Below are 27,265 nucleotides of genomic sequence, written 5' to 3' on the forward strand. Positions count from 1 at the left end.
GAACATGGCTATCATATCACCCCTTAACCTCCTCTTCTCCAGGCTAAACATGCCCAGCTCCCTTAGCCGTTCCTCATAAGGCATCGTTTCCAGGCCTTTGACCATTTTGGTTGCCCTCCTCTGGACACGTTCCAGTTTGTCAGTGTCCTTCTTGAACTGTGGTGCCCAGAACTGGACACAGTACTCCAGGTGAGGTCTGACCAGAGCAGAATACAGTGGCACTTAAAATGGTGCCTTAAAATTTCAATAGCTGCCAGTAATCCAATTAAAGAAATCTTAATGGATTAATCAGATGAGGTTTTAATTAACAGATTAAATCTGTATACATTTGAGTCTAGAGTAAAACGGTCATTAAAAAAGCATGCTTTCTATGTTATTTTATATGCACATGAACCACTCACATTACCCCTAACATATATATTGTAAAAGAAACCTTAGGAAAGTAGTTTTCAAATCGAGGACCCACCTTTAGCCCATGCATGCAGAGTGGCTGGGGAAGCCCAGCCAGATGGGCGGGGTATAAATAATAAGTTGTTGTTGTTGTTGTTGACCCACTTCTTAATACGTCAGGATGTGACCCAGTAAGTGAGCCCTGATCCACCAGTTGAAGGTAAATGCCTTAGGAGAAGAGGCATTTTTGTTGTTGTTTAGTCGTTTAGTCGTGTCCGACTCTTCGTGACCCCATGGACCAGAGAACGCCAGGCACCTCTGTCCTCCACTGCCTCCCGCAGTTTGGTCAAACTCATGCTGGTAACCTCAAAAACACTATCCAACCATCTTGTCCTCTGTCGCCCCCTTCTCCTTGTGCCCTCCATCTTTCCCAACATCAGGGTCTTCTCCAGGGAGTCTTCTCTTCTCATGAGGTGAGAGGCATTTTACCTTTGGGTAATTATTTAAATTGAAAAACAAAACATTTGAAACCTAATTGGTTGCTCAGTTCATTTTTTTAAAAAAAGTTTTACATCAAAAGATCTAATTGATCACTTAAAGGCTGCAGTCTTAAGGCTGCAGTATGACAACAGGGGCACCCTAATACAAAACAATGAGACAATGTCTAGATCCAGGCCCTTGAGCAGCTGAACAGCAGCTGCCAAGAGCTTCTGTCTGGTATACCTTGCTGTAACACCTTTGTGGAAGAGCTTGCACCCCCTAGCGACCCACAAAACTTGTTTAATAGCCCAATAGACTTATCTGACGAGGCAGACGATGGACTATAATGGACCCAAGCCCAGTTTGTAAAACACTTGCTGTTTCTCTCTGCTTTAATGAGGCAGATCTTTTAACTTCATGCAGCAGCTTCTGTTTCAGTGTCCTTTGTTAGGGCAGCGGCCCCTATGTCTTGACAGCAACCCTGGCTAGAGTATTCCTGAATAGGACTGTTTAACAACAGTTGGTGCAAGGCATGCATGCCTTACCCTTTTGCTGTTGCAAAAGAATCCCCATTAAAACTCACAAACATAGGTGTGTGTGAACCGGCAGGCTACACAATCATAGCCTCTCAGTTGAATTAGTTGCACATACTTTTTTTTTTGAGAGTAGGGTCGGTAAAGTTGACTAAATCCCTGAAAGACAGAAGATCTTGGCTCACGTCTTCCTTCTTTGCTGCACCAGCTTGCAGCCCGGCCAGCTTAATTGCTGTGAAGTACTTTCTGTTCTGGTACACCGGGCTGCCCGTCAAACTCCTGCAGGGCAACCTGTTGGAGTTCGTTGATGTGACGTTGCTGTGGTTGCTGTGAACGTGGCCTCTTCTGTCATGCTATCGGCCAAAGTTTTGGCAACTTAGTTCTGCATAAGGCAGCTTCCTGAGATCGCTAAGCGCCATTGCTTGTCTACCTTAAAGAAAGCGAGGCCATCCCTGTTTCCACCACTTGCTCCTGACCTGATTTAGCCGTAACCAGAGGCACCGCTTCTGCGCACGTGCATGGCACGATACAGCGCTTCTGCGCATGCGCAAGTGGTGAAACCCGGAAAAATACTTCCGGGTTTGCTGCTTTCGCAACCCGAAGATTACGAATCCAGAGAGGTACGTAACCCGAGGGTCCACTGTATCACTTTATTTTTTTATAATAGAAAACTTTTCAATAAAACATTAATACCAAATAGATACTCGGTATTGGCATGTGCGTAAGGGACGCGGGTGGCGTAAAAGCCTCAGCGCCTAGGGCTTGCCGATCGAAAGGTCGGCGGTTCGAATCCCCGCGGCGGGGTGCGCTCCCGTTGCTCGGTCCCAGCGCCTGCCAACCTAGCAGTTTGAAAGCACCCCCGGGTGCGAGTAGATAAATAGGGACCACTTACCAGTGGGAAGGTAAACGGCGTTTCCGTGTGCTGCGCTGGCTCGCCAGATGCAGCTTGTCACGCTGGCCACGTGACCCGGAAGTGTCTCCGGACAGCGCTGGCCCCCGGCCTCTTAAGTGAGATGGGCGCACAACCCTAGAGTCTGTCAAGACTGGCCCATATGGGCAGGGGTACCTTTACCTTTACCTTATTGGCATGTGCAGAGGGACGCATGCAGGAAGTAGTAGCTTTTTAAAATGTTCTCCCTGTTAAGTATGTTGGTGCAAGAAATGGGCTTGCTTATGGTCTGCATGTGGGGTAGTTAAATTGGAGCCCTGGGCCTAGAATAAACCAAGAGAATCTTCAATAAAAATTATAGATACACAAATCGATCGTGCTGTTATTCCAGTGTGACTGGGGGTACCCTTCCTCTGGGAATCTGTTCAGGTGCCCACTTGGGGCAGGGATTTCATAGCAGTGGGTGCATTTTGAAATTACGTCTGGACTGATTCCCAAGTTGTTAATCTTTGCAAATAATGCTCTTTAATTCGCCTGCTGTTACAGAATAGTTTTTATTCCTTAGGGCTACTCTTCTGGCATTTTTTGTGTGTGTGATCCTTCTTCGTTTTTAAAATTCAAAGTGTGCTTTTGCTAAAGGGGAAAAAACGCCTGATTTGCAGTAACATTTAATCTGAGATGCTGCGGTGTGTGGAAGGGCCCCCTTTCCTCTCTCTGGCAAGAGATTGATTGTCCTGCAAAGAGGAGGTGTCCATTTAAAAGCAAGAAAGAATGCCCATCCATTGTGCTGTTTTGATATGGCTCAGCCCACATGGCCCATGTGTCATATTCCACTTTGTCACACTCTCTATAAGCAACTTCCTAAAGTCCTCCCGTGAACTCTGAGCTACGTTTCTCCAGGCAAAGTTTAACTCCCACCCTACATGCTGTGTGCAACTGGCTGTGTTTGCTTTTGCCATCCGGCTATTTGCTGGCTGCTTGGCTCGGTAAAACTTGTTTTGATAAAACTGCGCATGGGGCAGAGGAAGTGGACAGACTTTCCCCCTCCTTTTCCCTCCCATAACACTAAAACTCCCAGGGTCATGGAATGAAATTGGTTAGCAGGAAATCCTTGACGGACAAAAGGAAGCCTTCACACTGGAGTTACAGAATTAGCTTCCACAATGTGTTGACGGTCGCCACTACTTTTGATGGTTTTCAGAAAAGGATGAAACTACCTTTTTTCAGACATAGCCCAGTGGTACGGATTGGCTGTAGCTCCCATTTATTCATTCAGAAGGTCCCAGATTCAGCCCCCTGCATCTCCAGCTACGGTTGGGAGAGACTTTCATCTGAAACCCCGGGGACTTGCTGCCAGTCAGTCTAGGTCATACTAAGCTAGATGGAACTAATGGTCAGATTCGGGATAAAAGCCCAATGTGTGAAGGCCGAGAACCGTTAAAAACGTCCCTTAATGAAAAGAAGATTTTCCTATCCAGTCTGCACCTCTAGTTCGGCCTTGACCGAATTGCACCACATCCCATGGCTGCTGTTTTTAACACCCTTGAAAACCCTGGGAGGTCTAGTTCATAGCTGTCAACTTTTCCCTTTTCTTGCGAGGAATCCTATTCGGAATAAGGGAATTTCCCTTAAAAAAAGGGAAACATTTACAGCTATGGTCTAGTCACAGGTCTTTTACTGACCCTTCTAGTTCGGTCTTAAACTAGGGATAAATGCAACATGCCAAAAGTTGAGAACAGCTTAAAGCCCCTTTCTTTGCAGCATCCGGACGCATCCCTTGTTTCGGACGCCGGCCTTGGGCCATGCCAGTTTTTTAATGCTTTTCTTGGATCTCAAAAAGCTCAGGGGGATAACCCTGTTTTCCACTGCCGCGCTAATGAGGTAGCGAATTTGAACCAAATGGAAGGCAGATGGGTTTGGATGAGGATTGTTCCCTCCCTCCGACGAGCCACGTGCTGCTTTCTCTTGTTTTGTGGGGGAGCCGAGCATTGTCTAGAACTGCTTAGTCACGGCGCAATGTTTCCCCTGCTTTTAAGAGGAGGAAAAACAGCAGCAACTGGCAGAGCTCTGCTGCTTGCACGCTGTGCTCCTTTGCATGGAAACGGCTGTAAACCAAGATTATCGGCAGACCGAATTTTCGCTCCTTGGGAAGGGGCCTTCTGTGCACAAAATTAGCTTCTTGCAGGTGGCTTTCAAAGTGTTAAGTTGTGTGATTTGGCGGCGTCTGCAAGCCGTGTCTTTTCTGAGCAACGTGCCTCGGATAACCAGGTACTTTCTCCCGGGCGTTTCTCCTCCGGCCCCTACCTCGCACCTCACCCCAAACAATGCCTGTAAGCTGATCCAGACGGAGAGGGAGAGAAAAACAGAACCAGCATACAGAGATCACGTGCTGGTCACACATGCCTGCTGAAAGCCTGGTTGCCCAGGGAAACAGGAGCAGGGACTTGCCCAACAAACAACGGGAGCGGCCAATTATTTGATTATGCTTTTATGGGAATTAAAGAGAAACCTCCAGTAATCCTCTGCGGGGGAAGCGGAAGCGGGGGCAGCTTTGGTATGCCCCTTTCGTGGTTTTCGTGAGAATTGTTGCAAAAGGGACCTTTCCTTTTAAACACCCGTTCAGGTTTTTTTGGGTGTGTGTGTGTGTGTGTGTGGAATAGTACAGTGAACAGCATGCCAGTGAGGCCAAGATTTCCAAGGCCAATGGCCATGTTCTGATGACTGCGTCTCAGCTTACATGTGAGCCTTGTGCCGGCATGTGTGGCCACTTCCTTCCCCCTTTCTGGCAGGCCTGGATACGATGTGGAAGTCCGTAATCAACTGTAGTGTCCTGTTTCACCCAAAACATTCTGCCCTCCGCTTTCCTGTTCACTGAGACATAAGGGTCCTGGAGATTAACCGAACCATGAAATTGTGTGGTTCCAGTCAATTTCCATTTCAGAAGGAGCAGATCTGACAGTTGGGATGGAAGAGATTGTGTTTGGGGGGTGGGGTGGAGGGAGGGAAGAAATGACTCTTGATAAAATAGGAAATCTTTATGCAGTCGGTGTCTGGTACAAGGGAAAGGATGTGCAAAAAGTCCATATTTGTGTCTTTGGGATGCATATTGATTTTGGAATAAGAATTGCATTCCTGGATTGTTTCTGAACTTTTCAAAGCTTTGCTGTGAAGTTTAAAGCAATGCCATCCGTCGTTCCAAGGTCCATTTAGCACCCTGTCTCACACGAATTGACTTTGATAAGCATGAATTTAAAAAGAGCAGATGCAGTAAAATTAGTCCTAAAAGAAATTACTTTCGCAAAATTTAGCATACCTGAAGGCACAACTGGCTGGGTTGCAAAAGGTTTTGTGGCTGGATCTGGAGGGTTTGTCGATCCTGCACTAGGGCAAGAAATTTGGAGTAGCTTCTTTGGGTCTCTTCAGGTCCTGTGATTTTCCTGCCATCTAGTGGTTCATTTTCAACAGTTCAAATAGCCATGCTTAGCAAGACGCCACCAGCAGCTACCGCCATACACTGACTGTGTCGCTTTGCTCTTCTCTCCCTGCAACCGACAGTCCCAATGACCGGCTTCACCCAAAGAGCTACCATCGACCCGGAACTGAATGAAATCCATGTGTTGTCCGGACTTAGCAAAGACAAGGAGAAAAGGGAAGAGAATGTTCGGAATTCCTTCTGGATTTATGACATTGTACGGAACAGCTGGTGAGTGGCAGAAGATTCCCCTCCGCCCTCCTCCTGGAGTGAAATAGTATTTGCCTCTTCATGTTAATTTGCAAAGTGTGTGTATTCCTGTAGCCACATGTAAGCGGAAGCGATACCAGGTTTTTTAAACCCAGGCCTGAGAAAATGGCATTTTGTCCACACTCCTCAAACATCACTGCCATTAGTTGCTTGCCTGGAAACATCAGATCCTTGTGGGGAAGCAGTGTCCCATATCTACCCCATAAGCTGCTCTCAGTCTTGCAGACAAGAGACCCAGTAAAAAGTCTGGTTTTGCATATATTTGTAAACATGCACCAGGAACAGGTTCATTTGCACTTCGACACTTCATTTGCTTTTCGGCACTTTCTGTTCATACGAAATAGAGGTTTCAGAGGAGTGATGTGTAGAAAAAATTGCATTGAGGAAGAGCTGATGGTCATGAAAATTCAACCTTCCGATCGCTACCCTGAGGAGACGATCAAAAAGCAGTGAATGCTTTTCAAAATGTGGCTGGGAACAATTACTTTTACTACAGTGGAATATTGGTTCTTGAACTTAATCCATTCTAGGAGTCCATTTGACTCCTGAAACTGTTCAAAAACCAAGGCGCAACTTCTGATTGGCTGCAGGAGCTTCCTGCACTCTAGCGGAAGCCACGTTGGATGTTTGGCTTCTGAAAAACGTTCAAAAACCGGAACACTTCTGGGTTTTTGGCCTCCGGGAGCCAAAACGTACGAATACCAAGGTGTTCGAGAATCAAGGTATGACTGTATTCACATAGCATCAGCCATTAACTTGTAACATGAATGCTAAGTAATCTAGTGCCGCTGTCAGAAAGAATACCACAAGCAGCAGCTGTGATAGCTCAGTCAGTGAAGCGTGAGACTTTTAATCTCGGGGTCATGGGTTTGAGCCCTGGCTTGGGTGAAAAATTACTGCATTGCAGGGGGTTGGACTAGATGACCCACATGGACCCTTCCAACTCTACAATTCTATGGTTCTGCTTGGGGATTTTCATTGGCCACTGAGAATAGGATGCTGCCTTAGATGGGCCTTTGGTCCTATTCAGCAGGGCTGCTTTCTTAGACCTACTCAGGTGGAGGGATGGGAGTGTCACAGCTTGCCGACACACACACACACACACACACACACACACACACACACTGGTCACCTGTGCTTTTGGGTATACCTTTAGCATCACAGCCTGTGTGTGTAGCGCCAGAGGTGTGTGGGTCCAAGCCACACCGCATTTTCCCTCTCTGGTTTTGTTGTGAAGTGGTTGGAAATTTGGGGCCTCGGTGCCTTTAGTCTCTGAGCATGTAAGTTCCTGTGTGGATGTGAGGCCCATCACACAGTGACCAAGGAGTAGGCAAACCCAAGTTCTCCTCATTCCTCAATTCTTTCCCTTTGTTTGGACGCCTGTATTGGGGGCATTTGTTCTGGATGTATTAATCCAGACTTGTGCTTTTGTGACTTGGAATGTGCCTCCCAGATAGTTTCTGTTGCAAGACCAGGACTTGCATATTGTCTGTGTGGATTCTGGCATAGCATCAGGAATGCCGAAGAGGAAAAATGTTCTGGTGCTGATGGGTTGCCGAGAAAAACTCGAAGGGGACGGCGCTGGCAAAAGGAGTTACGAATGCTGGGCAGTTAAGGGCCAATTTTCCTGTAGGGAACGTTTTTGCCGTGGTGTCTGGTTCAGCAGCGGCCTCTGAAAGGGGAGCGTAGGTGCTGTTGGATATTTGGAATTGCTCCATGTATATATTATACATGTTAACAAAGATTAAATAATAATAAACCAGTTTCCTTACATGATTAATAGTCAGTGCTAAAACCATGGTAGGCCTTGCTTGGAAGTGATGCAGAGGCCATCTATGCTCTGATAATCTCCAGTATAGAACGCTGTAAGGCACTGAATGTGGAGCTGCTTTTGAAGGCGACTTGGAAAACAAGAACTTCTCTTCTTTTTAGAGCCCTGAATGGGCTGGGAATTGGGTATCTTAAGGGATGATCTGAGGAAGAACAGTCATCATAGTGCAGACAGACCCTTCTCTGAATAAGATGGACGATGGCTGGGAGAGAAGGGGGTGGCTTTTCAGATGTGACCCCTTCCATGTGGAATTCTGTATGCAGAAAGGCTCATTTGGGACTGAAATTTATGTGTTCTAGGTGTCTTGACGCACACAGGTTTTTCAGCAGGTGAAAGCTGGATTTACTGAGATGAGTTTTTTTGCAGCGCTGCTGTTTTTATCCCTGCTTGCATTTTATGGTTCTGCTGCGTGCGGCATTCTTACCACTGTTAAAGAGCTGCCCTTTTGTTAAACCGGCGAGTGGCATTAAAATGTGTTGAAGCATATGGGCAAACCTACAATGGGGGAAGGGGCGGGAAGGGCAGGAATTGTTCCCAGTACAGTGGTACCTCTGGTTACGTACTTAATTCGTTCCGGAGGTCTGTTCTTAACCTGAAACTGTTCTTAACCTGAAGCACCACTTTAGCTAATGGGGCCTCCTACTGCCGCCGCACCGCTGGAGCACGATTTCTGTTCTCATCCTGAAGCAAAGTTCTTAACCTGAGGTACTATTTCTGGGTTAGCAGAGTCTGTAACCTGAAGCGTATGTAACCTGAAGCATATGTAACCCAAGGTACCACTGTAGTGATGAGTGGGGATACCTGGAAGCGCAGGAGGAGTTGGCAAGGGGAAGCTTAAGGTGTTACCTTGACAGATAAAGGCCATTCAAAGTGCAGGGGGAATGAGAAAAGTGAAGATGGGCATGCAGGGAGTCGGTAAACGATGCCTTACGAGGAACGGCTAAGGGAGCTGGGCATGTTTAGCCTGGAGAAGAGGAGGTTAAGGGGTGATATGATAGCCATGTTCAAATATATAAAAGGATGTCACATAGAGGAGGGAGAAAGGTTGTTTTCTGCTGCTCCAGAGAAGCAGACACGGAGCAATGGATCCAAACTACAAGAAAGAAGATTCCACCTAAACATTAGGAAGAACTTCCTGATAGTAAGAGCTGTTCGACAGTGGACTTTGCTGCCAAGGAGTGTGGTGGAGTCTCCTTCTTTGGAGGTCTTTAAGCAGAGGCTTGACAACCATATGTCAGGAGTGCTCTGATGGTGTTTCCTGCTTGGCAGGGGGTTGGACTCGATGGCCCTTGTGGTCTCTTCCAACTCTATGATTCTATGGTAGACTGGTGCTATATAGATTAGCATCCTATGACACTTCTTAGCCACTTAACGTTCTCTTCTAGGGCTGGTCAACCTGAGGATCTCCAGCTGTTGCTGGGCTCCCATTATCCCTAGCCAGCATGGCCAACAATCAGGACTGCGGGGAGTTGGAGTCCAGCAGCATCTAGTCAGCCACAGGTTCTCCAGCCCTGATCCCTTCTCACCTACTCTAGCATTTCGCTTCCAACACTGGCCAACTATTATTCTCCGGACAAAGTCCACGAGCAGTGTGCGAAGTTTGCAGCCCTCCCTGTTGCTTGCAACCAACAAATGCTATTTCTGAGGTACAGTTGTACCTTGGAATTCGAACTGAAACCATTCCGGAAGTCTCTTCAACTTCCAAAACGTTCGAAAACCAAAGCGTTCCTGCAACCAATCGGAAGCCCTGTTGGACGCTCAGCTTCCAAAAGAACATTCGAAAACCAGAACACTCATTTCCGGGTTTTGATTGTTCAGGAGCCAAAACATTCAAGAACTAGGCTATTTGAAAACCAAGGTACGACTGTATTCTGCAATTCTGCTTCTGAAGTTCCATTTAGTTATCATGCCTAATAACCATGGATAGGCACCACTCCTCCTCCTCATCATCATCCATGAGCTTTGTCTATTCCTAGTTTTCGTTTCTTCCTCTTGCCTGAGAACCATCCTGGCATCGTTCTTCGGTATTCTGGCTCTTGTTCATTGTGGTTCACAATAGCTCCTTTCATTTTTCAGAGCAGTTTTTTTTTAAAAACAAGTGCTTATAAATGCTGCAAGTTTATTACAGAGGGGTTGATGACAGCACCCAGGTAGTCTTTATTTGGCAGATAGATAGTTTGAATCCTGATGGCGGCGGTGCAAGCCGCTGCTAAACAGGTGCCAGCTAGCCATGAGTTGATGCCTGGCAACTCTGAATCGCTTCATCTCATATTGTATTGCAGGTCTTGTGTCTACAAGAACGACCAGGCCGCCAAAGAGAATCCAAGCAAAAGCCTTCAAGAGGAAGAGCCCTGCCCGCGTTTTGCACACCAGCTTGTGTATGATGAATTGCACAAGGTAAGCCTGTCTGGGCACAGGGTGGGAATCGGGGTCAACCATGCTAAGTGTGTTGGGGCATTTGCAAGAGTGCCCATCCCAGTGCCAACGGAATGTGCAAAAGACCAGAGAGACGCCCAGCACTTCTAAAAAGAGTCAGTTGCTTTACTGGCAGTAATTCAGTTCCAGGAACATACATAAAGCATACAGTTGTAGATACAGCCTAGAGCACGGGTGTCAAACACAAGGCCCGCGGGCCGAATCTGGCCCGCCAGACCTCGTCATGTGGCCCGTGGCATCAAGGGGGAGGAAGTGAGCTTCTCGTCGTTTTTACTGGTCCCGACCCAGATTTTAGGGTCCGCACTCTGGCGGAGGCTCTCTGCCTTTCTAAAAAGTGACCCACACGAACAGCCTTCCCTGCCTGCTTGCAGACAGGGCTCCAACCGACACGCCCCGTCAGCGCTGCCTACCTGCCGGTCCCGCAACTTTCACCTGCCTCGCGGGCCGGGCAAAGAGGCTTTCTGCGGGGAAGGGAACGGCGGAGGCGAGTGGAGAGCGGGGACCCGGTGCAGGTCCTGCCGCAGGCGCCGCGCCCCGACTGGGCTGGGAGAGGCGAAGCTGCTGCTGGTTCAGCTACGCAGAGTGGGGTGGAGGGAGCCTGTTGGGACAGGCTCCTGTCTCCTCCCCGTTGGAGCTCCAGTCTGCCTGGAAGCCCATCTCGTCATCTTTTTAAAAAATCATTATTATTTCTTCTTCTATTCTTATTTAAAATCATACTGGAATAGGTATATTAAATAGTGTATAGGTTCAAGACAACACACACCAGTGCCTAAGGAAAAATAACTTTGATAAAGTCATACAGATACAACTGGCCCTTTGAGGGTGACCAAACTGCTGATGCGGCCCCCAATGAATTTGAGTTTGACACCCCTGGCCTAGAGCCTCATTCCAGCATACATACTGCACTCTGACCAAGAGCAAACTTGCCTTAAATGCAATAGCCTTTATTATGTAGATTGTGCCGAGTCATTCTCACATGATTGCTGACTCATTCTCACATGTTTAACTAGCTACAGGTGCAGGCAAACACACCCAAATTAAACAGCACACCTAAAGTAACTCTTCCTTGCCCCTTTTCTCTGCATACATAAACATACATTTACAAAGCAAGCATTGAGTGCAGGATAAGGTGGCACCATGGCACCAAGAGGAGCAAAACTGGGCTCCATTTTGATGCATCGGAACATGCCCTTCTTTCTCTTTGCTGCTGGTGGCCTGGAGCTCCGGGGGTGGTGGGGTGAGCATCAGGTCAGTGCATACGTGAGGATGAGCTGTGCCATGGACCAAAAGTGTCCCCCCCCTCCTCTTGTAAAGCAAGTCCTGCCTATCGATGCCTGGCTTGTCTCTGGGAAGCCAAGCCAAATATAATGGCTGCCAGAGAGCTGAGGCTTGAGTTCAAGCCCTATGTGGGCCTTTTGATACATGTGTGCCCCCTAGAGGACAGGTGAGCACGTCACGTGACTGGGGCCCCAGAATCCAGCAGCTGGTTTCATATCCGATTCATTGGCATAATGATTTTCAACATATGTATTGGGTCTACAGGGACACGGGTGGCACTGTGGGTTAAACCACAGAGCCTAGGGCTTGCCGATCAGAAGGTCGGCGGTTCAAATCCCCACTATGGGGTGAGCTCCCGTTGCTCGGTCCCTGCTCCTGCCAACCTAGCAGTTCGAAAGCACCTCAAAGTGCAAGTAGATAAATAGGTACCACTCTGGCGGGAAGCTAAACGGCGTTTTCGTGCACTGCTCTGGTTCACCAGAAGCGGCTTAGTCATGCTGGCTACATGACCCGGAAGCTGTACGCTGGCTCCCTTGGCCAATAAAGCGAGATGAGTGCTGCAACCCCAGAGTCGGCCACGACTGGACCTAATGGTCAGGGGTCCCTTAACCTTTATTGGGTCTACAGTCATCTCTCTTTTCATTGAACTCATTGCAGTTTATCTCTTTCTTATTGCCCAGCTTGCTGTATAGTTTCTCATTTGACCAGTGGTGGTTTGCCAGAAATAGTTGAACAGACAGAGGGTTTGTGTCTGCGTGTCCTTTCTAGACGCTGCATTGTCCTTTACCACAAAGTAGGTGATTCAGAGCAGTTGCGGCTTTACTTCTCTGCACCTTGAGGGGAATGCAAGAGGCATGCGGGATAAACCCAACAACCTGGGCACGCATCACCCCACCCCTCATCCCCCAAGCAGCTACTCAGGTGGAGCTCCTTTGGGGGGGGGAGCACATCAAAGGTTGGGCTGGCTCACCCAGCCGTCTTGATTGAACCACGCTGGCGTTTATGACTCAACATCTCAATTCTTGTCTTTCAAGGTCCATTATTTGTTTGGAGGGAATCCAGGCAAATCCTGTTCTCCAAAGATGCGGCTGGATGATTTCTGGTCCCTGAAGCTTTGCCGGCCTTCGAAAGAATACCTTCTACGCCACTGCAAATACCTAATTAGGAAGCACAGGTACAGGCTTGCAAGAGACTGCAGAAGCGAGTCCCTTGGCATTAAGAAGCAAGAGTGTGTGGGAGTATGCCAGAAACCCTATGTGATTATTTTTTAAAAAATGCTCAGCCTTGTTGCTTTAATAGGGCTCAAGGTTCCTTTCTATTGTCATCAAAATGTGTGTATTTTTTTTCTCTTTAACAAAGCACATACACCTTTTTTTAAAAAGGTTCCCATAATCATAAAATCATAGAATTGTAGAGTTGGAAGCAACGGTCTCTAAGCATCACCTAGTCCAACCCCCTGCAATGCAGGAATCTCAGCTTTTGAAATCACAATTTAGAAGCCTGAAGGCACATGGTTGGCAGGTATAGAACTGGCTCTGTGGAACTCAGCGCTCCCTATGTCTCAGTTCCCCTTTGGAGCAAAGGTGTACCATTTCTCCACTACCCCATGGGAAGCTGTCCCCGATAAATAAATGGTTACCAGCCATGATAGGTGAATGACTGCTGCCCTACTGCCCAGCCATTGCAGTCCTTTCCAGAAGGAAAACTCAAGCGCTGCCGTTTCATTTTAGTGTTGCTTCAGTGGGCTAGGGATGCACGACACAGCCATGCAGTTGATTTTCCTCCCGGCCATCAAGAACGATAGTGCAGCTAGGTGCTACCTGGGAATAATATATTTGCATTTGTGGCGTACATGAACTTCAAGGTATGGGTTGTTTACGTCTGCATCTGGAAGCGAACTCAGGATGCACTGCTTTCCCAACATACACGAGGGGCAACAACAGTGGAACATGGCTGCAGTCAATGAGACACGCCTGAGCACTGAAATTTCACCAGACTGCTCAGATACACCTGCTGTCTAACTGCCAAGGGGGAAGAATCAGCCACAGAACATTGAGAAATGAATGTTGCTGCCACAAAAAGAGCGAGACTGGCTCACCTGGATGGTCATTCCCCCCCCCCCCCTTAAGGGTTAGGCGAAGGGAAACAGGGCTACAGTGGATGCTTGGGTTTCAAATGTGATCCGTGCGGGAGGCACGTTCGCAACCCGCAGTGCCGTACCTGCGCATGCGCGGGTTGTGATTCGGCACTTATGCGCGACCGCCGAAACCCAGAAGTAACCTGTTCCGGTACTTCCGGGTTTTGGTGTGTCTGTAACCCGAAAATAAAATGCAACCTGAAGCATCTGTAACCCGAGGTATGACTTTACTTCTCTCCTCCCTGAACAGTTTCCACCCCAGCCAGCCCTTAGAAGAACTTTCTAACTGGTGCCTGTCTTTGCTTACCCCCCGCCCCTCCCCCCTTTTTCTCTCTGTGTCTTTTAGATTATAAGCCTGAGGGGCTGGGACTGACTTGGACTTTAAATGATCTGTATAGCGCTCAGGGAGCTTTTTCTCCTGAAGAGCAGGATAAAAATGCTTAAAACAGATAAGATCACAGCTGAAGTGCGTATGTGCAGTGAAGAGCTGGAGGCATGGCAGCTGAATGCCTTTCTGGTCCAGCATCCATTTCTCATAGTGGCCAACCAGATACCTGTGGGAAGTCTGGAAGCAGGACCTGAGTGCAATAGCACTCTTCCCTCTTTGGGATTCCCATCTTCTGGTATTATTCGGAGGCATACTGCCTCTGAGAGCAGAGGGAGAACATGGCTATCCTGCCTAGTAACTGTTTGCTTACAGGGTGCAGTCTCCCATGGAAATCCAGCGTAGTTCAGTGAAATGATCTCTCTAATCCACCCGCCCTCTTCCTGGCTAGTAGGGAGAGGGATCCTTTCTTTCCCATAAACCCTTTCTCTTTTTCAACTTTGTGCCCCATCATTCGAAAAGCTAGACTTTCCCGTGATCTTTACTCACACACATCACATGTTGCAAGCCTGAATTCAGATGTGGGGAGCCTATAGCTGCCATTGTAGAATTAAGCCCAGCAGGACGTGGTCGTTTGAGGCTGCTGCTCTTTCCTGGGGAGGAAGGGGAGAATCTTGTAGCGTGTCAACAACAAGGGGATATGGCCCATTTTAGTACTTTCTGCTTTCAAGGAGAAGTTAACAATAGAGTCACTCGGATTTCAGAATCGGGAAATACTACGAGTTGTTGACATGTAGAACCTCTCCTCTGAGTTAGTTAGACTTCGAGGTGGCCCCTCGCCACGTGGAAACTCATATTTTTAAGCAGCATTTCTGGAACTTGGGTCGCCAGCTCTTGTTGGACTACAACTCCCATCACCACTGAGCACTGGTCCTGTTAGGGATGATGGGGGTTTGTAGTCCAGCAACAGCTGAGGACCTAGTTTTAAAGCATGATTTTTGATTGCACTGCTGCCTGCCTGTCTAAATGTGAGCCAGTGTGGTGTAGTGGTTAAGAGCAGTAGATTTGTAATCTGGGGAACCGGGTTCGCTTCCCCGCTCCTCCACATGCAGCTGCTGGGTGACCTTGGGCCAGTCACACTTCTCTGAAGTCTCTCAGCCCCACTCACCTCACAGAGTGTTTGTTGTGGGGGAGGAAGGGAAAGGAGATTGTTAGCCGCTTTGAGACTCCTTAAAGGGAGTGAAAGGCGGGATATCAAATCCAAACTCTTCTTCTTCTTCCCTTGGTATTCCATACTACCCATTCAGACCCCAGTCTATGCACTCTGCCATAAGTCGAAGGACGCTATCGCCCAATTCCTTGCAAAAAAGTGCTTGTCTGTGGAGAGGCAAAGTGTCTGAAGTTTTTCCCCACTACTTACTGGTCTGCCCAGTTTGCAAAGACTTTAGAGCAGCCTTGTTCAAAGATCTACATCTCCCAGTTGAGAGAGCAATTCACTTTTTAAATTATTATTATTAGAGGGCAGTTCCCCCCATCACCTCTGAAAAAAATGGCCTGTTTTGCCTTTGGAGAGGCATGTTGAGGATCAAGGTTTGTGGGGATGAGAAGTTAAATTCCTCAGTGGAGCAAACTCGTATGTGATAGAACGCCTGGTTTTTGTAGTTATTCGAACCCTATATTGTATTTTATTCTGCTTTATGTGTTCGTTATTTGCTGTGGCTTCGGTTACACAAATGAATGCCATAATCTTTGTACAACAACAAGGCAAACCTGAAGCTACCCAGTAAAATAATGAATCGAGGTTGATATTCTCTCTTCTTCTCACTGCCCCACACCATTTCCCAGGAATCCCTGTTGTGGCCTTGTTGTTGTCTTGCCTCTAAGGGAAACATTGCTGTTGCAAAGCATCCTGATTAAAACTTGTTCAGTATCTTGATCGCAGGATCAGCAGCCTGCGTCCCTCCCAGATGCCTCTGGACTCCGTCTCCCATCATCCTTGAACTTTAGGCATGCTGGAGTTGAGTTCAATAACATCCAGAGGACTGCAGGTTCCCCATCCCTGACCAAGGCCAACCTTGCATGCTGGGTTGCCAAGATTAAAATGGGTGGGGGATGCTTGTCTTCCTGGGCTCCTTGCAGGGTGGGCAGGATATAAATTTTGTTCAGTAATTTATTATTTACCAAGTAATAATCATGGAGAGCTTGTCTTGTGCATTTTGGGGTTTCTGTGTCTTTCTGAAGACAGCATTTCTCAATAAGTGGTTTCCTGTGACATCATAGAATCATAAGAGTTGGAAGGGACCCCGAGGGTCATCTAGTCCAACCCCCTGCAATGCAGCAATCTCAGCTAAAGCACCCCTGACAGGTGACCATCCAACCTCTGCTTAAAAACCTCTATGGAAGGAGAGTCCACAACCCCCGGAGGGAGACTTATTTCACTCTTGAACAGCTCTTACTGTCGGAAAGTTTTGCCGCATGTTTAGTCGGAATCTTTCTTTTGTCCCTTGAAGCCATGGGTTTGAATCCTACCTTCCGGAACAGGAGAAAACAAGCTTGCTCCATCTTCCACGTGACAGCCCTTAAGACAGGTGCAAGTAAACTTGCCCCTCCAGATGTTTTGGGACTACAATTCCCATCATCCCTAACCCACTGGTCCTGTTATCTAGGGATCATGGGTGTTGTAGTCCAAAAACATCTGGAGGGCAGAGTTTGCCTATGCCTGCCTTAAGATATTTGAAGATGGCTACTGTATCTTGTGAGGAACACGGGTGGCACTGTGGGTTAAACCACGGAGCCTAGGACTTGCCAATCAGAAGGTCGGCGGTTCGAATCCCCACAACGGGGTGAGCTCCCGTTGCTCGGTCCCTGCTCCTGCCAACCTAGCAGTTCAAAAGCACCTCAAAGTGCAAGTAGATAAATAGGTACCACTCTGGCGGGAAGGTAAATGGCATTTCCGTGCGCTGCTCTGGTTCGTCAGAAGCGGCTTAGTCATGCTGGCCACATGACCCGGAAGCTGTACGCCGGCTCCCTCGGCCAGTAAAGCGAGATGAGCGCCACAACCCCAGAGTCGGTCATGACTGGACCTAATGGTCAGGGGCCCCTTTACCTTTACTATTGTATCTTGTGCAGAGTTGTAACAGATTCTAAGGATCATCTAGTCCAACCCCCTGCAATGCACAAATATGCAGCTGCCCTATATGGGGATCGAACCTGCAACCCTGGTATTATCTAACCAATTGAGCTGACTTAAGGATGAGGCTTGGCCTTGTCTTACCATTCCTGTAGCTAAATTTCCACAAGGACAGATGGCCCATAAAATAATTCCATTTTAGAGGCTGACACTGACATCTCTGGCTATATTTCCTTCCCCTCAAAAGAAGAACCCTTTCCAGGTGCAATGATGAAAGTTTTGTTTGCAACCTCAGTAGTTTGAAAGCACTATGGAGTGGGTGTTGGAGGGGGGGAACACCTTGTTTTGAATTGGATTGCCCCTACTGTTTCATATTGCTTCAGTCAAGCCAAAATCCAAGTAAATCCCCCCCTGATCTAGCCTTCTCCCAAACATCTTTAAACTTGAGCCCTTGTTTCGCACGGAGGCCTGAGCCTGAGCTCAGGCTTTCATCAGGCAGCCTTGCAGAAATGACCCCGGGTAGCTTTGCATCACTTAAGTAGGTGATAGGCTATTTCTTTTTAGCAGCCGAGCTTTTCGAAAGAAAGATCTCTTAAGCCGCCTCCAGCAATCTGTAAACTATAAACCCTTTGCCTCGCATGTCTCTCCCCAGGTTTGAAGAGAAGGCCCAGACAGACCCGCTAAGTGCCCTGAAATACCTGCAGAACGACTTGTTCGTCACCGTAGACCACTCTGACCCAGAGGAGACAAAAGAGGTAAGGGGTGGGGAGATTGGCTAGCTTTCTTCGATAACAATAATCTTTATTGTCATTGTGCCATACAGAACAACGAAATTGGAAAAGGGAAAAAAAATCTACATAAGACATTCAAAACCAACAAGCCTGCTATCCCTGCTATCCCAACCTGGTTAGCCCCCTAAAAACCCTGATACCCCATTTTTAAAATACAATATACTCCCATAGAGACTCCTTACACTTCATTTAAAACCAGATAGAAACTGTTTCTCAGGCGACTAGTCCTAGTTTTTATAACCTTGTACCTTCTTCCAGAAGGCAGAAGCTGAAAGAGATCATTTCCGGGGTGCGCACTATCTCTGCAGCTTTCTTATGGCACCTGGAAGCATAGATTTGATCCAAGGCGGGAAGAGTGCACCCAATTATTCTCTCCGCAGTCTTTACAACCCTGGACAGCATTGTTTTTCCCCTGACCATGCAGCTCCCAAACCACACACACAGACCATAAGTCTTCCCATTGATGTAGGAAGGTTCATATTGCGGCGTTCCCAGAGCGACCTGGCTGCCTCCATGAATTTGTGCCTGCAGATGCAAAAACAGCTCAGGGCCAAAGTCCCTTGGTGCCCTGGCGAGCGTGGTGGATGAGTGTCACAGTTCCATCTCCTGAAAAGTTAAATATGCTCTGCATTTGGATGGATTGATATATCAAGGCTTCCTTTTGAAGTAGCTTGTCCTAGATCTCTTGCCCTTACATTTTTTTATTTTTTCCATCTTCAGCTCCTGACGGCAGAAAGGCCTCTTTATTAATCTGCAATGTGTCGCATGCATTGAAAACACACTATATATTTTTTAAATTGCTGGTTTCTATAGCCTTCTTATGGGATACGGGTGGCGCTGTGGGTTAGACCACAGAGCCTAGGGCTTGCCGATCAGAAGGTCGGCGGTTCGAATCCCCGCAACGGGGTGAGCTCCCGTTGCTTGGTCCCTGCTCCTGCCAACCTAGCAGTTTGAAAGCAGGTCCAAGTGCAAGTAGATAAATAGGTACCGTTCTGGTGGGAAGGTAAACAGCATTTCCGTGCGCTGCTGTGGTTCGCCAGAAGCGGCTTAGTCATGCTGGCCACATGACCCGGAAGCTGTACATTGGCTCCCTCGGCCAGTAAAGTGAGATGAGCGCCGCACGGTCACAACTGGACCTAATGGTCAGGGGTCCCTTTACCTTTACCTTTTATAGCCTTCTTAATCACTGGTGCACTGTAGCCTTAGAGTCTGATCCTTGCTGTCAGCTGCACTTGACAGTTCAGTTACTCCCGCCAGTTTGCCCCACATGTCTCCCCTTTTCCTCTCCTGCTTGCCATCTGAGCTTCCTTGTTCCTTTGTTGCGAGTGGCTCTTCATAACTCATGGAGCAGCTTTCTATTCACAGTTCCATTCCTTCTCACCACGAGCCAACAACCCCCATTTTACAGGTAGGAAAGAGGAGCTTGGATCTGTGATATCTCCAGGATTTAAAGTCCCAAATTTGGAACATGCTGGGGCCTCCTGCTTTTCTAGCAACCTTGTTGAGTAGTGCAGCATAAATGCCACATCTTTGACATTATACGTCTATGGGATATGTAGTCTTCTGCAGAGGCAACTTCCTGTAAAAAATCACCCTGTTATCTGAACTGGACTCTTGGGGTAGGTTGATGCTCCACTTCCAGGGCAGCCTAGAGGTTTATGGGAGTTGTAGTCCTAAACATCTAGAGGTCACTGAGGATGCTGTAGGGAAGTGCTTCCCAAACTTGGATCTCCAGCTGTTTTTGGACTACAGCACCTATCAGTGCTAGCTAGCAGGACCCATAGGTCAGGGATGATGGGAATTGTAGTCCAAAACCAGCTGGGGACCCAAGTTTGGGAAACCCCACTCTAGGGCAGTTGGAACTTTCAGGCCCACTTCATATCAAGCAGAATCGAGGGATGACACTTTCCTTGGAATGTACCATTTCAGGTTGCAGGTGTGTGTGTGTGTGTGTGTGTGTGTGTGTGGTGTGTTCCAATGCTATATGGAGAAAGAACATGTCAGAGGGAGAGGTTCAGTCTAGCCCTCTCCCTGCAACACTAGTTTTCTACATGCAGCCGATTAAAAAACAAAACATGGGCAGAAGTTGGACCTGTGATCCTCCCACTTTCATCCCAGAGTGATATATTTTACTGCCAGGGTGGGGAACTCCAAATGTTGCCGAACTCCCAGCTTCTGCTGTTCTTGACCATTGGCCAGGCTGGCTGGGGCTGCTGGGAGTTTCAGCGCAACACTGTCTGGAGGGCCGCAGGTTTCAGGGAAAGCTTTACAGTGCAATTCTGAGTGAGCGTATTAACCAGGGGCCAGAGAGAAGCTTTTGCCTCACTTGACGCTCGCTTATGTTTCTCCTGGGAGGTCTGTCTTGCAAATTGCAAACGATAACTGCAGAAAAGGTAGAATTATGTATCAGAGAGAGTGAGAGAGAGAGCCTGACGTTAACAGATGGAAACTAGTTCAGCGGCTTGAGGCCACGCAGCCAAATGAAACAAACGCCGTGTTCTGGACAGAACAGTTTTTGGCCAGGCATCTGATTAGTCTAATACGGTGCAAATGAAAGATCCCATTAAAAAAATGAGCATTAAAATGCAACTCTGAAAGAGGTCCCATTGAGTTCCATGGGCTATACTCACCAGTAGAATTGCAGTCCACAATTATAGTTTACTTCCTGGAGAGAACTTGTAGACGCCCTTGTAGCCCCTGACAATTGATGGTTTTGAATCATCTGTTCCTGATGGTATTTAAACCCCTTTGCTGACTTTAAAGAGGCAAAGCTTCTTTAAAGGATCTCACCTGGGGATGTCTTGACACTGCTGTGGCCATTCAGTGGGGACTGAAGCAAAGGTCCTCCTAATCCAGCGTCCTGTTTAGCTTTGGTGCCCTACAAAATGCCCCCTGGGTGCCGTCAAGCAGAATACGGGCCAACAACATTTGGTATTCAGGCGCTCCGCACAAAGCTATTAATATGGACTGTGCAGTTGTTCTGCCGTGTGTGTGTGTGTGGCGCATGCGCGTACGTACACACACACAATCTGAAGAAGTGTGCATGCACATGAAAGCTCATACCAATAACAAACTTATTTGGTCTCTAAGGTGCTACTGGAAGGAATTTTTAATTTTTTTTAATTTTATTTCATTTTCAAAACGTTGGCTGTCAACAAGGCCTGTCTTGGTACCATGTACACCTGAAGGCAGCTGGTCAGGGAGCAGCCCTCTGCCATGTGGTCTAGCTTTTAACGAGCGCAATTCAAAGTGTTGGTGCTGACCTTTAAAACCCTAAATGGCCTCAGGCCAATATACCTGAAGGAGCATCTCCACTCCCATCGTTCAGCCCGGACACTGAGGTCCAGCTCCAAGGGCCTTCTGGCAGTTCCCTCACTGCGAGAAGTGAGGTTACAGGCAGAGGGCCCTTCTCAGTAGTGGTGCCCACCCTGTTGAATGCCCTCCCATCAGGTGTCAAGCAGATAAACAACTATATGACTTCTAAAAGACATCTGAAGGTAGCCCTGTATCAGGAAATTTTTAATGGTTGATCTTTTATTGTGTTTTTCATATTTTGTTGGGAGTCGCTCAGAGTGGCTGGGGCAGCCCAGTCAGATGGGTGGGGTATAAATTATGAAATTATTATTGTATTTAACACAACACCTTTTTTGGGAGGGGGCACCAGGTTGGGAGAGGCTGATTTCAGCTGGCTTCCTCCACAGCCCAGGGAAGTCTGCCATCTGCATAAAACTCAGCAAGAGAGCAAGCCATTTCAGGGCTTGCATTAAGGATGCATAAATCTGTCCTCCTAGCTTTTGCCTGACAAGAGCACGGGTCTTTCTTTCCGTCGTAATAGCTGAGAGAGTCCTCATGCTGCCACTGCCTATATATCTCCATTCCGACGAGAATCGGGCTTCATATTTTAGTCTGGCTTGCTTGCAGTGAGCAGTGGTTTTTCTTGAAGGCTCGGCCGCGTTTGTGAAATGCCAAAGATGACAGCACAAGAAATTGATGCGGTCAGAAAGATCTGGTTTTAAAAGTAGAATTCCTTAGCAATAGAACATTAATCCTCCGTGTGGCGGCATTAGATGTGTCAAGAAACATTCCCCCCACCAAAATAAAAATAAAAAAAATGAACCACCCCAACCTTCAACCAAAGTGATTTCATTGTTGTTGATCAAGAAGCCTTTATGCCTGTCATGGGAACATGTTGAACCTTTAAAAATAAAATAAAATAACATCTTGTTTGTTTTCCTCTCCAGTTCCAGTTACTTGCTTCAGCCCTCTTCAAGTCCGGCTCCGACCTGAGCACTCTGGGTGAGTATGCTTTAGATCAGCAGGAATTGGTGCTTTTCAAAAGCCTCAGTCCTAAATCCCCAGAAACGCCATGGGGATCAGTTTCAGGCTGTCGGTACTCCAGACATGGGACGGTGGTGTTAGCCACACAAGGGCGGAGGGACCGGTCAAAAGAAATTAACTTGTGCCATGTCACCCTGGCAGCCACCAGCAAGCCTTGCCTCATGGAGGCAGGGGCAGAGACTGACCCTCTGCTCACTGTGGCAAAGTGTGCCACTCAAGTGCATGAGCTCAGGCTGTTCTTCCCAGTCGTGGGCATGTTTCTCTCCTTGGGCAGAGTGTCAAGGAAAACAGCAAAGTTTTCAAACTTCCCAGAACCAGATAGTCTGGAGTTGAGCTCCCAAAACTATAATAATCCCCTGTTCGCATTCCCTCTGCCACGACCCCCTGAAGTGAGCGCTTTTTATAACAGCGACTTGAGTGATAGCTGGGCCTCTTGCTGGGGGGGGGGGAGAGGTGAGACCCCTGCTGTAAAAGCAGGGTTTGAACTGCGCAAACCGCATCTTCCTCCACTCCCATGAATTGCTAATCTGCAAGGTAGAGGGCAAGACAAGCATCAGAGTCGAAGGCTTGTTGGCAGTGCCGGATTTACATATAAGCTAAACAAGCTATAGCTTAGGGCCCCAGTCTCTTGGGGGCCCCCAAAAAAATTAAAGAAAAAAACCCTGGATGTACATTTCCAAAATAGAAGATAACAAACAAATAAAATAAAACCTACATATAGCAACAGTATTTTGTGTTGTGTAGGCTCCTATTTTGTTACGTGCAAATGGCTTTAGATACCTATTAGGTCCATAAATTACCATATAGCATATATTCAACACAGAAAAAGCAACATTGTGTTGTTGGCAAAGGACAGCTGGACATATAAAGCCGCCCAGAGTGGCTGGGGAAACTCAGCCAGATGGGCGGGGTATAAATAATAAATTATTATTATTATATTATTATATAAAGGGCCCCATTACCTTCAGTAGCTTAAAGTAAAGGTAAAGGGACCCCTGACCATTAGGTCCAGTTGTGACCAACTCTGGGGTTGCGGTGCTCATCTCACTTTATTGGCCAAGGGAGCCGGCGTACAGCTTCCGGGTCATGTGGCCAACATGACTAAGCCGCTTCTGGTGAACCAGAGCAGCGCACGGAAACGCCATTTACCTTCCCGCCGGAGCGGTACCTATTTATCTATTTGCACTGGCGTGCTTTCAAACGGCTAGGTTGGCAGGAGCAGGGACCGAGCAACGGGAGCTCACCCCATCGCGGGGATTCGAACCGCTGACCTTCTGATCAGCAAGCCCCGGGCTCAGTGGTTTAACCCACAGCGCCACCCGCTGTGGCTTAGGGCCTCATCAAACCTAAATCCGGTCCTGCTTGTTGGCATTGTAGCTTGAAATGGAATGCGAAGACTAGAGTCAGCCTTCGAAGCTCGATCCCTGTTGGGGTCCTCATTCCATCAGGCTCTGTTTAAAGTGCTGTGGGAACTGCTGTCCCTTGGATTCACCCCACGGTGCTGTTGCCTGTTGTGTTACGAAAGCCTGCAAACTGCTTAGGTGGCGCACAAAGCCCTCACCTCTGGTTCTGGCGGGGTTACATTTGGCCTTGCTCCTGCGGCTGCAGGGCAATTGCGTTCCACCGAAGCATTTGTGGAATGAACAGGCAGGATGAACTTGTAGCTCTTACGTTTGGCTGCAACTCAGCCTTCCCCGTCCTGGCCTCTCCTCTGGATATTTAAGGCTGCAGGTTCCCCTTCAGCCCCAGCCAGCATGGCAAACTGTTTTGCAGTCCAAAAATACAATAATCAAAATCCGGCAAGCCTGTTTCAACATTTCAAGGGCATCGCACAGAGTCCAAGGATAGGTTTGTTTGCAGCATTTGGTCCCTTGTGTGATGTACACAATGTGCAAGCTAGCTGTTCCATCTTAATTAATATTCCACTCCCCTCCCCCTCTATTTTTGGGTGGCGGGGGAGGGGGGTAAAGTGGTAGTTTAGTCCTCTTTAGACAAACTCTTGGAGAAGGCTCCTAAGCATTTATTTGGACCCAAACGCTTGTAAGCTTTTACAAGCATAGTTGCATAGTTTACAAGCATGGTTGCATAGTTCTGGTGCACATTCCTCTGGCTACAAACTATGCACCCTTTTGCTAACTCAGCAGTAGATAAAAAAGAAGTTACGATTGTGTATAAAACCCATAATTTGTTGGACTGTACAAGATACGAGTGGCGCTATGGGTTAAACCACATAGCCTAGGGCTTGCTGATCAGAAGGTCGGCGGTTCGAATCCCCGTGACGGGGTGAGCTCCCGTTGCTCAGTCCCTGCTCTTCCCAACCTAGCAGTTCAAAAGCACGCTAAAAAGTGCAAGTAGATAAATAGGTACCCCTCCGGCGGGAAGGTAAATGGCGTTTCCGTGCGCTGCTCTGGTTCGCCAGAGGCGGCATAGTCATGCTGGCCACATGACCTGGAAGCTGTACTTCAGCTTCCTCAGCCAATAAAGCGAGATGAGCGCCGCAACCCCAGAGTCAGTCATGACTGGACCTAATGGTCAGGGGTCCCTTTAACTTTTTTTGCAGGATATCTGCCATAATATAATTCCTTCAGATTGTATCTAATAAAAAAAATAGCCATATATCTTAAAAAACCTTGAAACATTCACCCTTCTTTGGCACTACAGACCCCAAGTTGGATATACGAGGCTGAATGTTCTCTTTTTAAAAAATGATTTTTGATTTCAAGTAGCAAAACATACTCATGCAAGGGAAGCAGAGCTTAGTAGTTGTAAGGGAAAGAGACAGAAACAGCTCTTGGTGGCTGTAGTTTCCGATGTTCCAAATGAAAGTGTCTCTCCATAAGGTTCCATGAGTCGTTGTCGGTTGAAAACCATGTTTGATTGTGCTAACAAAGTCAATAAAAGGATACTGTATTGTATAAAAGGTGTGAGTCTTCCTGCCCCCCCCAATCAATGTTCTTTTCATTAAATGCTTAATCTGTCCATAAGGACCATGTCCCATACTTGCGAAATCCAGGCTTCAGAAAGATATGTGTTTAAAGGTTTCCCATTTTTTGCAACCCATGATCTAGCAGCAGTTAATAAATGCAGGATGAAGTCTTTAATGGCTCTGTTCTTAATCTGAGATAGCAGGGCTAATTTAGGCTCCGGTTGTCCTATTGTTTGAATGGGGCTGTATTTTCCATCTTTGCAGTTACCTTGTGGGGGGTAGGCTAGGGCAGGTGCACGTGTCCCAAGACAACCAGGGGCTGCATGGCTGAGGAAGGGCCGAAAACCTTATACGCAGAAGATCTTGGGTGTGGCTGGGATCAGTCCTTGCCTGAAACCTTGGGGAGCCGCTGTCAGTCCCTGGGGACCCAGGCTGGGGAACATCTGAGCAAACAGGGCCCTCCAAGCCTGCCCATTTGCCCTCCCCACCCCTGGGCCATTTTCAGGGTGTCACGCCCACTACATGGTTTAAAGGAGAAGCACAGAGGCTGTTTGTGTTTGAAGGAACACTCCCCCTCTGTCAGCTGATGGGCGATCGGAAGTGTTTGAATGCAAGGATGCTTAGCAAGAGCTGTTTGAACGCCCTTTGCAGTCCCAGCAGTTGGGATTTCGAAGCAGATCATCACCTGTTGGCAGGTGGGCAGCGCTCCCACCTTTGGTCCTCCAGGAGCGTGGGAGATAAACATCTAGAATACACACCTGGGCCATGTTTCCAATGATTCTTCTCTTCTTCCTCATCTCCAGGGTTTTCTGACGTCGACCATATCTACGCCCAACGGACTCAGCTCTTTGATACCTTAGTGAACTTCTTTCCCGACAACATGACGCCGCCCAAGGGCAACCTGGTAGACCTCATCACCCTGTGACAGGGGCACTGGCTGGACACGTGGAAGGAGGAGGGGAGGGCAGCAGGGCGGGGGCCGGGAGAAGGACATTTTTTGCTTTTCAGTATTTTTAATTTTTGTGTGTGTGTGTGTGTGCGCGCACGCCTGCCTTGATTGACTGAGCGACTGGCGGACTGCACTATAATAAGAGTTATGTGGTTTCAGAGCAGGGAGGGGAGGTGGCTTCACGGATAAATACCAAATGGGCTAATAAAAGGCAACTGATGTACTTCTGATGGAAATACATACATAGATATATTTTCTGACCTTGGCTTTTTAAAAAAGTGAATGAACGTTGATGAGAAGAAAGCAAATCACATGGTCACCTGAGTTATGTATACTTACCAGTACCTCTTCCCTCCCGCCACTTGTGTGTGTATGCAAAATGAAGTCTTGGAGATTTTTTTTTGGGAGGGTGGTGGGGGTCGTTTGGGTTTTATTTGGGGCCTCATTGTAATTTTGTCCCAACGTTTGTCTGGCTGAGTTTAGCGTTCCTTCTCGGCGTTCGTGTACACCGGCAGTGGGTTCTGGTGTACGCAAGGGGTCCGTGTGTGCGTCTCTCTCTCTGTGGGCTTTGATCTCATAAACTGCAGCCGTGACCTTGTCGGAGGAAAAGCGAAATCCAAGAAAGAAGCTTAGCCCCCTCTAGCGGACAACTTTTAGATCTCGCGAAGAAGAAACAAATAGGAACATAAATACAGTTCCGGGAGGGAACTGCTCTTGAAACGCGAACTCGTGTGACAAAATGACAACAGCCCCACTTCTGCCGGGAAGAAGATACGAGTGGGGAAGTGGGTAGCGCTTGAATTTCCCCCCATTGCCACAGCTTTTGTGCTAGAAATACGCACACACATACCTCTTTCCAGGTACGCGTTGGTGGAGATAAGCAAGTTGATGGAGGGAAGTGGGATTTGGGGCAGTTTTCGGCAGGGGGCAAAGTTTGAGCAATTTGCTCCCCTTCCGAAGTAGCTTCCTTCCCCCTCATTTTTAAACAAGAAGCAGCTGCTGCAGTTTTTGCATTCAGTTCATGTATGATGAGTAGTTCCATCCGTTGCTTGGTGCTACCACAGTTGCCTGGCTTCTGGGTTTTTTATTG

General features: G+C 47.7%; 1 protein-coding gene across 1 annotated transcript in view; it reads left to right on the forward strand.

Annotated features, from left to right (window-relative positions):
* MKLN1 (muskelin 1) overlaps positions 1-26,492 on the forward strand; it is a 92,008-nt gene extending 65,516 nt beyond the window's left edge. The window contains exons 13-18 of the mRNA XM_053407180.1: positions 5,848-5,995; positions 10,148-10,262; positions 12,614-12,753; positions 17,824-17,926; positions 22,204-22,258; positions 26,030-26,492. Of these exons, the coding sequence (XP_053263155.1) occupies positions 5,848-5,995; positions 10,148-10,262; positions 12,614-12,753; positions 17,824-17,926; positions 22,204-22,258; positions 26,030-26,151 (683 nt within the window). The 3' untranslated portion in view covers positions 26,152-26,492. The remainder of the gene's footprint in view (positions 1-5,847; positions 5,996-10,147; positions 10,263-12,613; positions 12,754-17,823; positions 17,927-22,203; positions 22,259-26,029) is intronic.
* Positions 26,493-27,265: the final 773 nt, after the last annotated feature.

Source organism: Podarcis raffonei, chromosome 10 (genome assembly GCF_027172205.1).
Source record: "Podarcis raffonei isolate rPodRaf1 chromosome 10, rPodRaf1.pri, whole genome shotgun sequence".
Classification (NCBI taxonomy): Eukaryota; Metazoa; Chordata; class Lepidosauria; order Squamata; family Lacertidae; genus Podarcis; species Podarcis raffonei.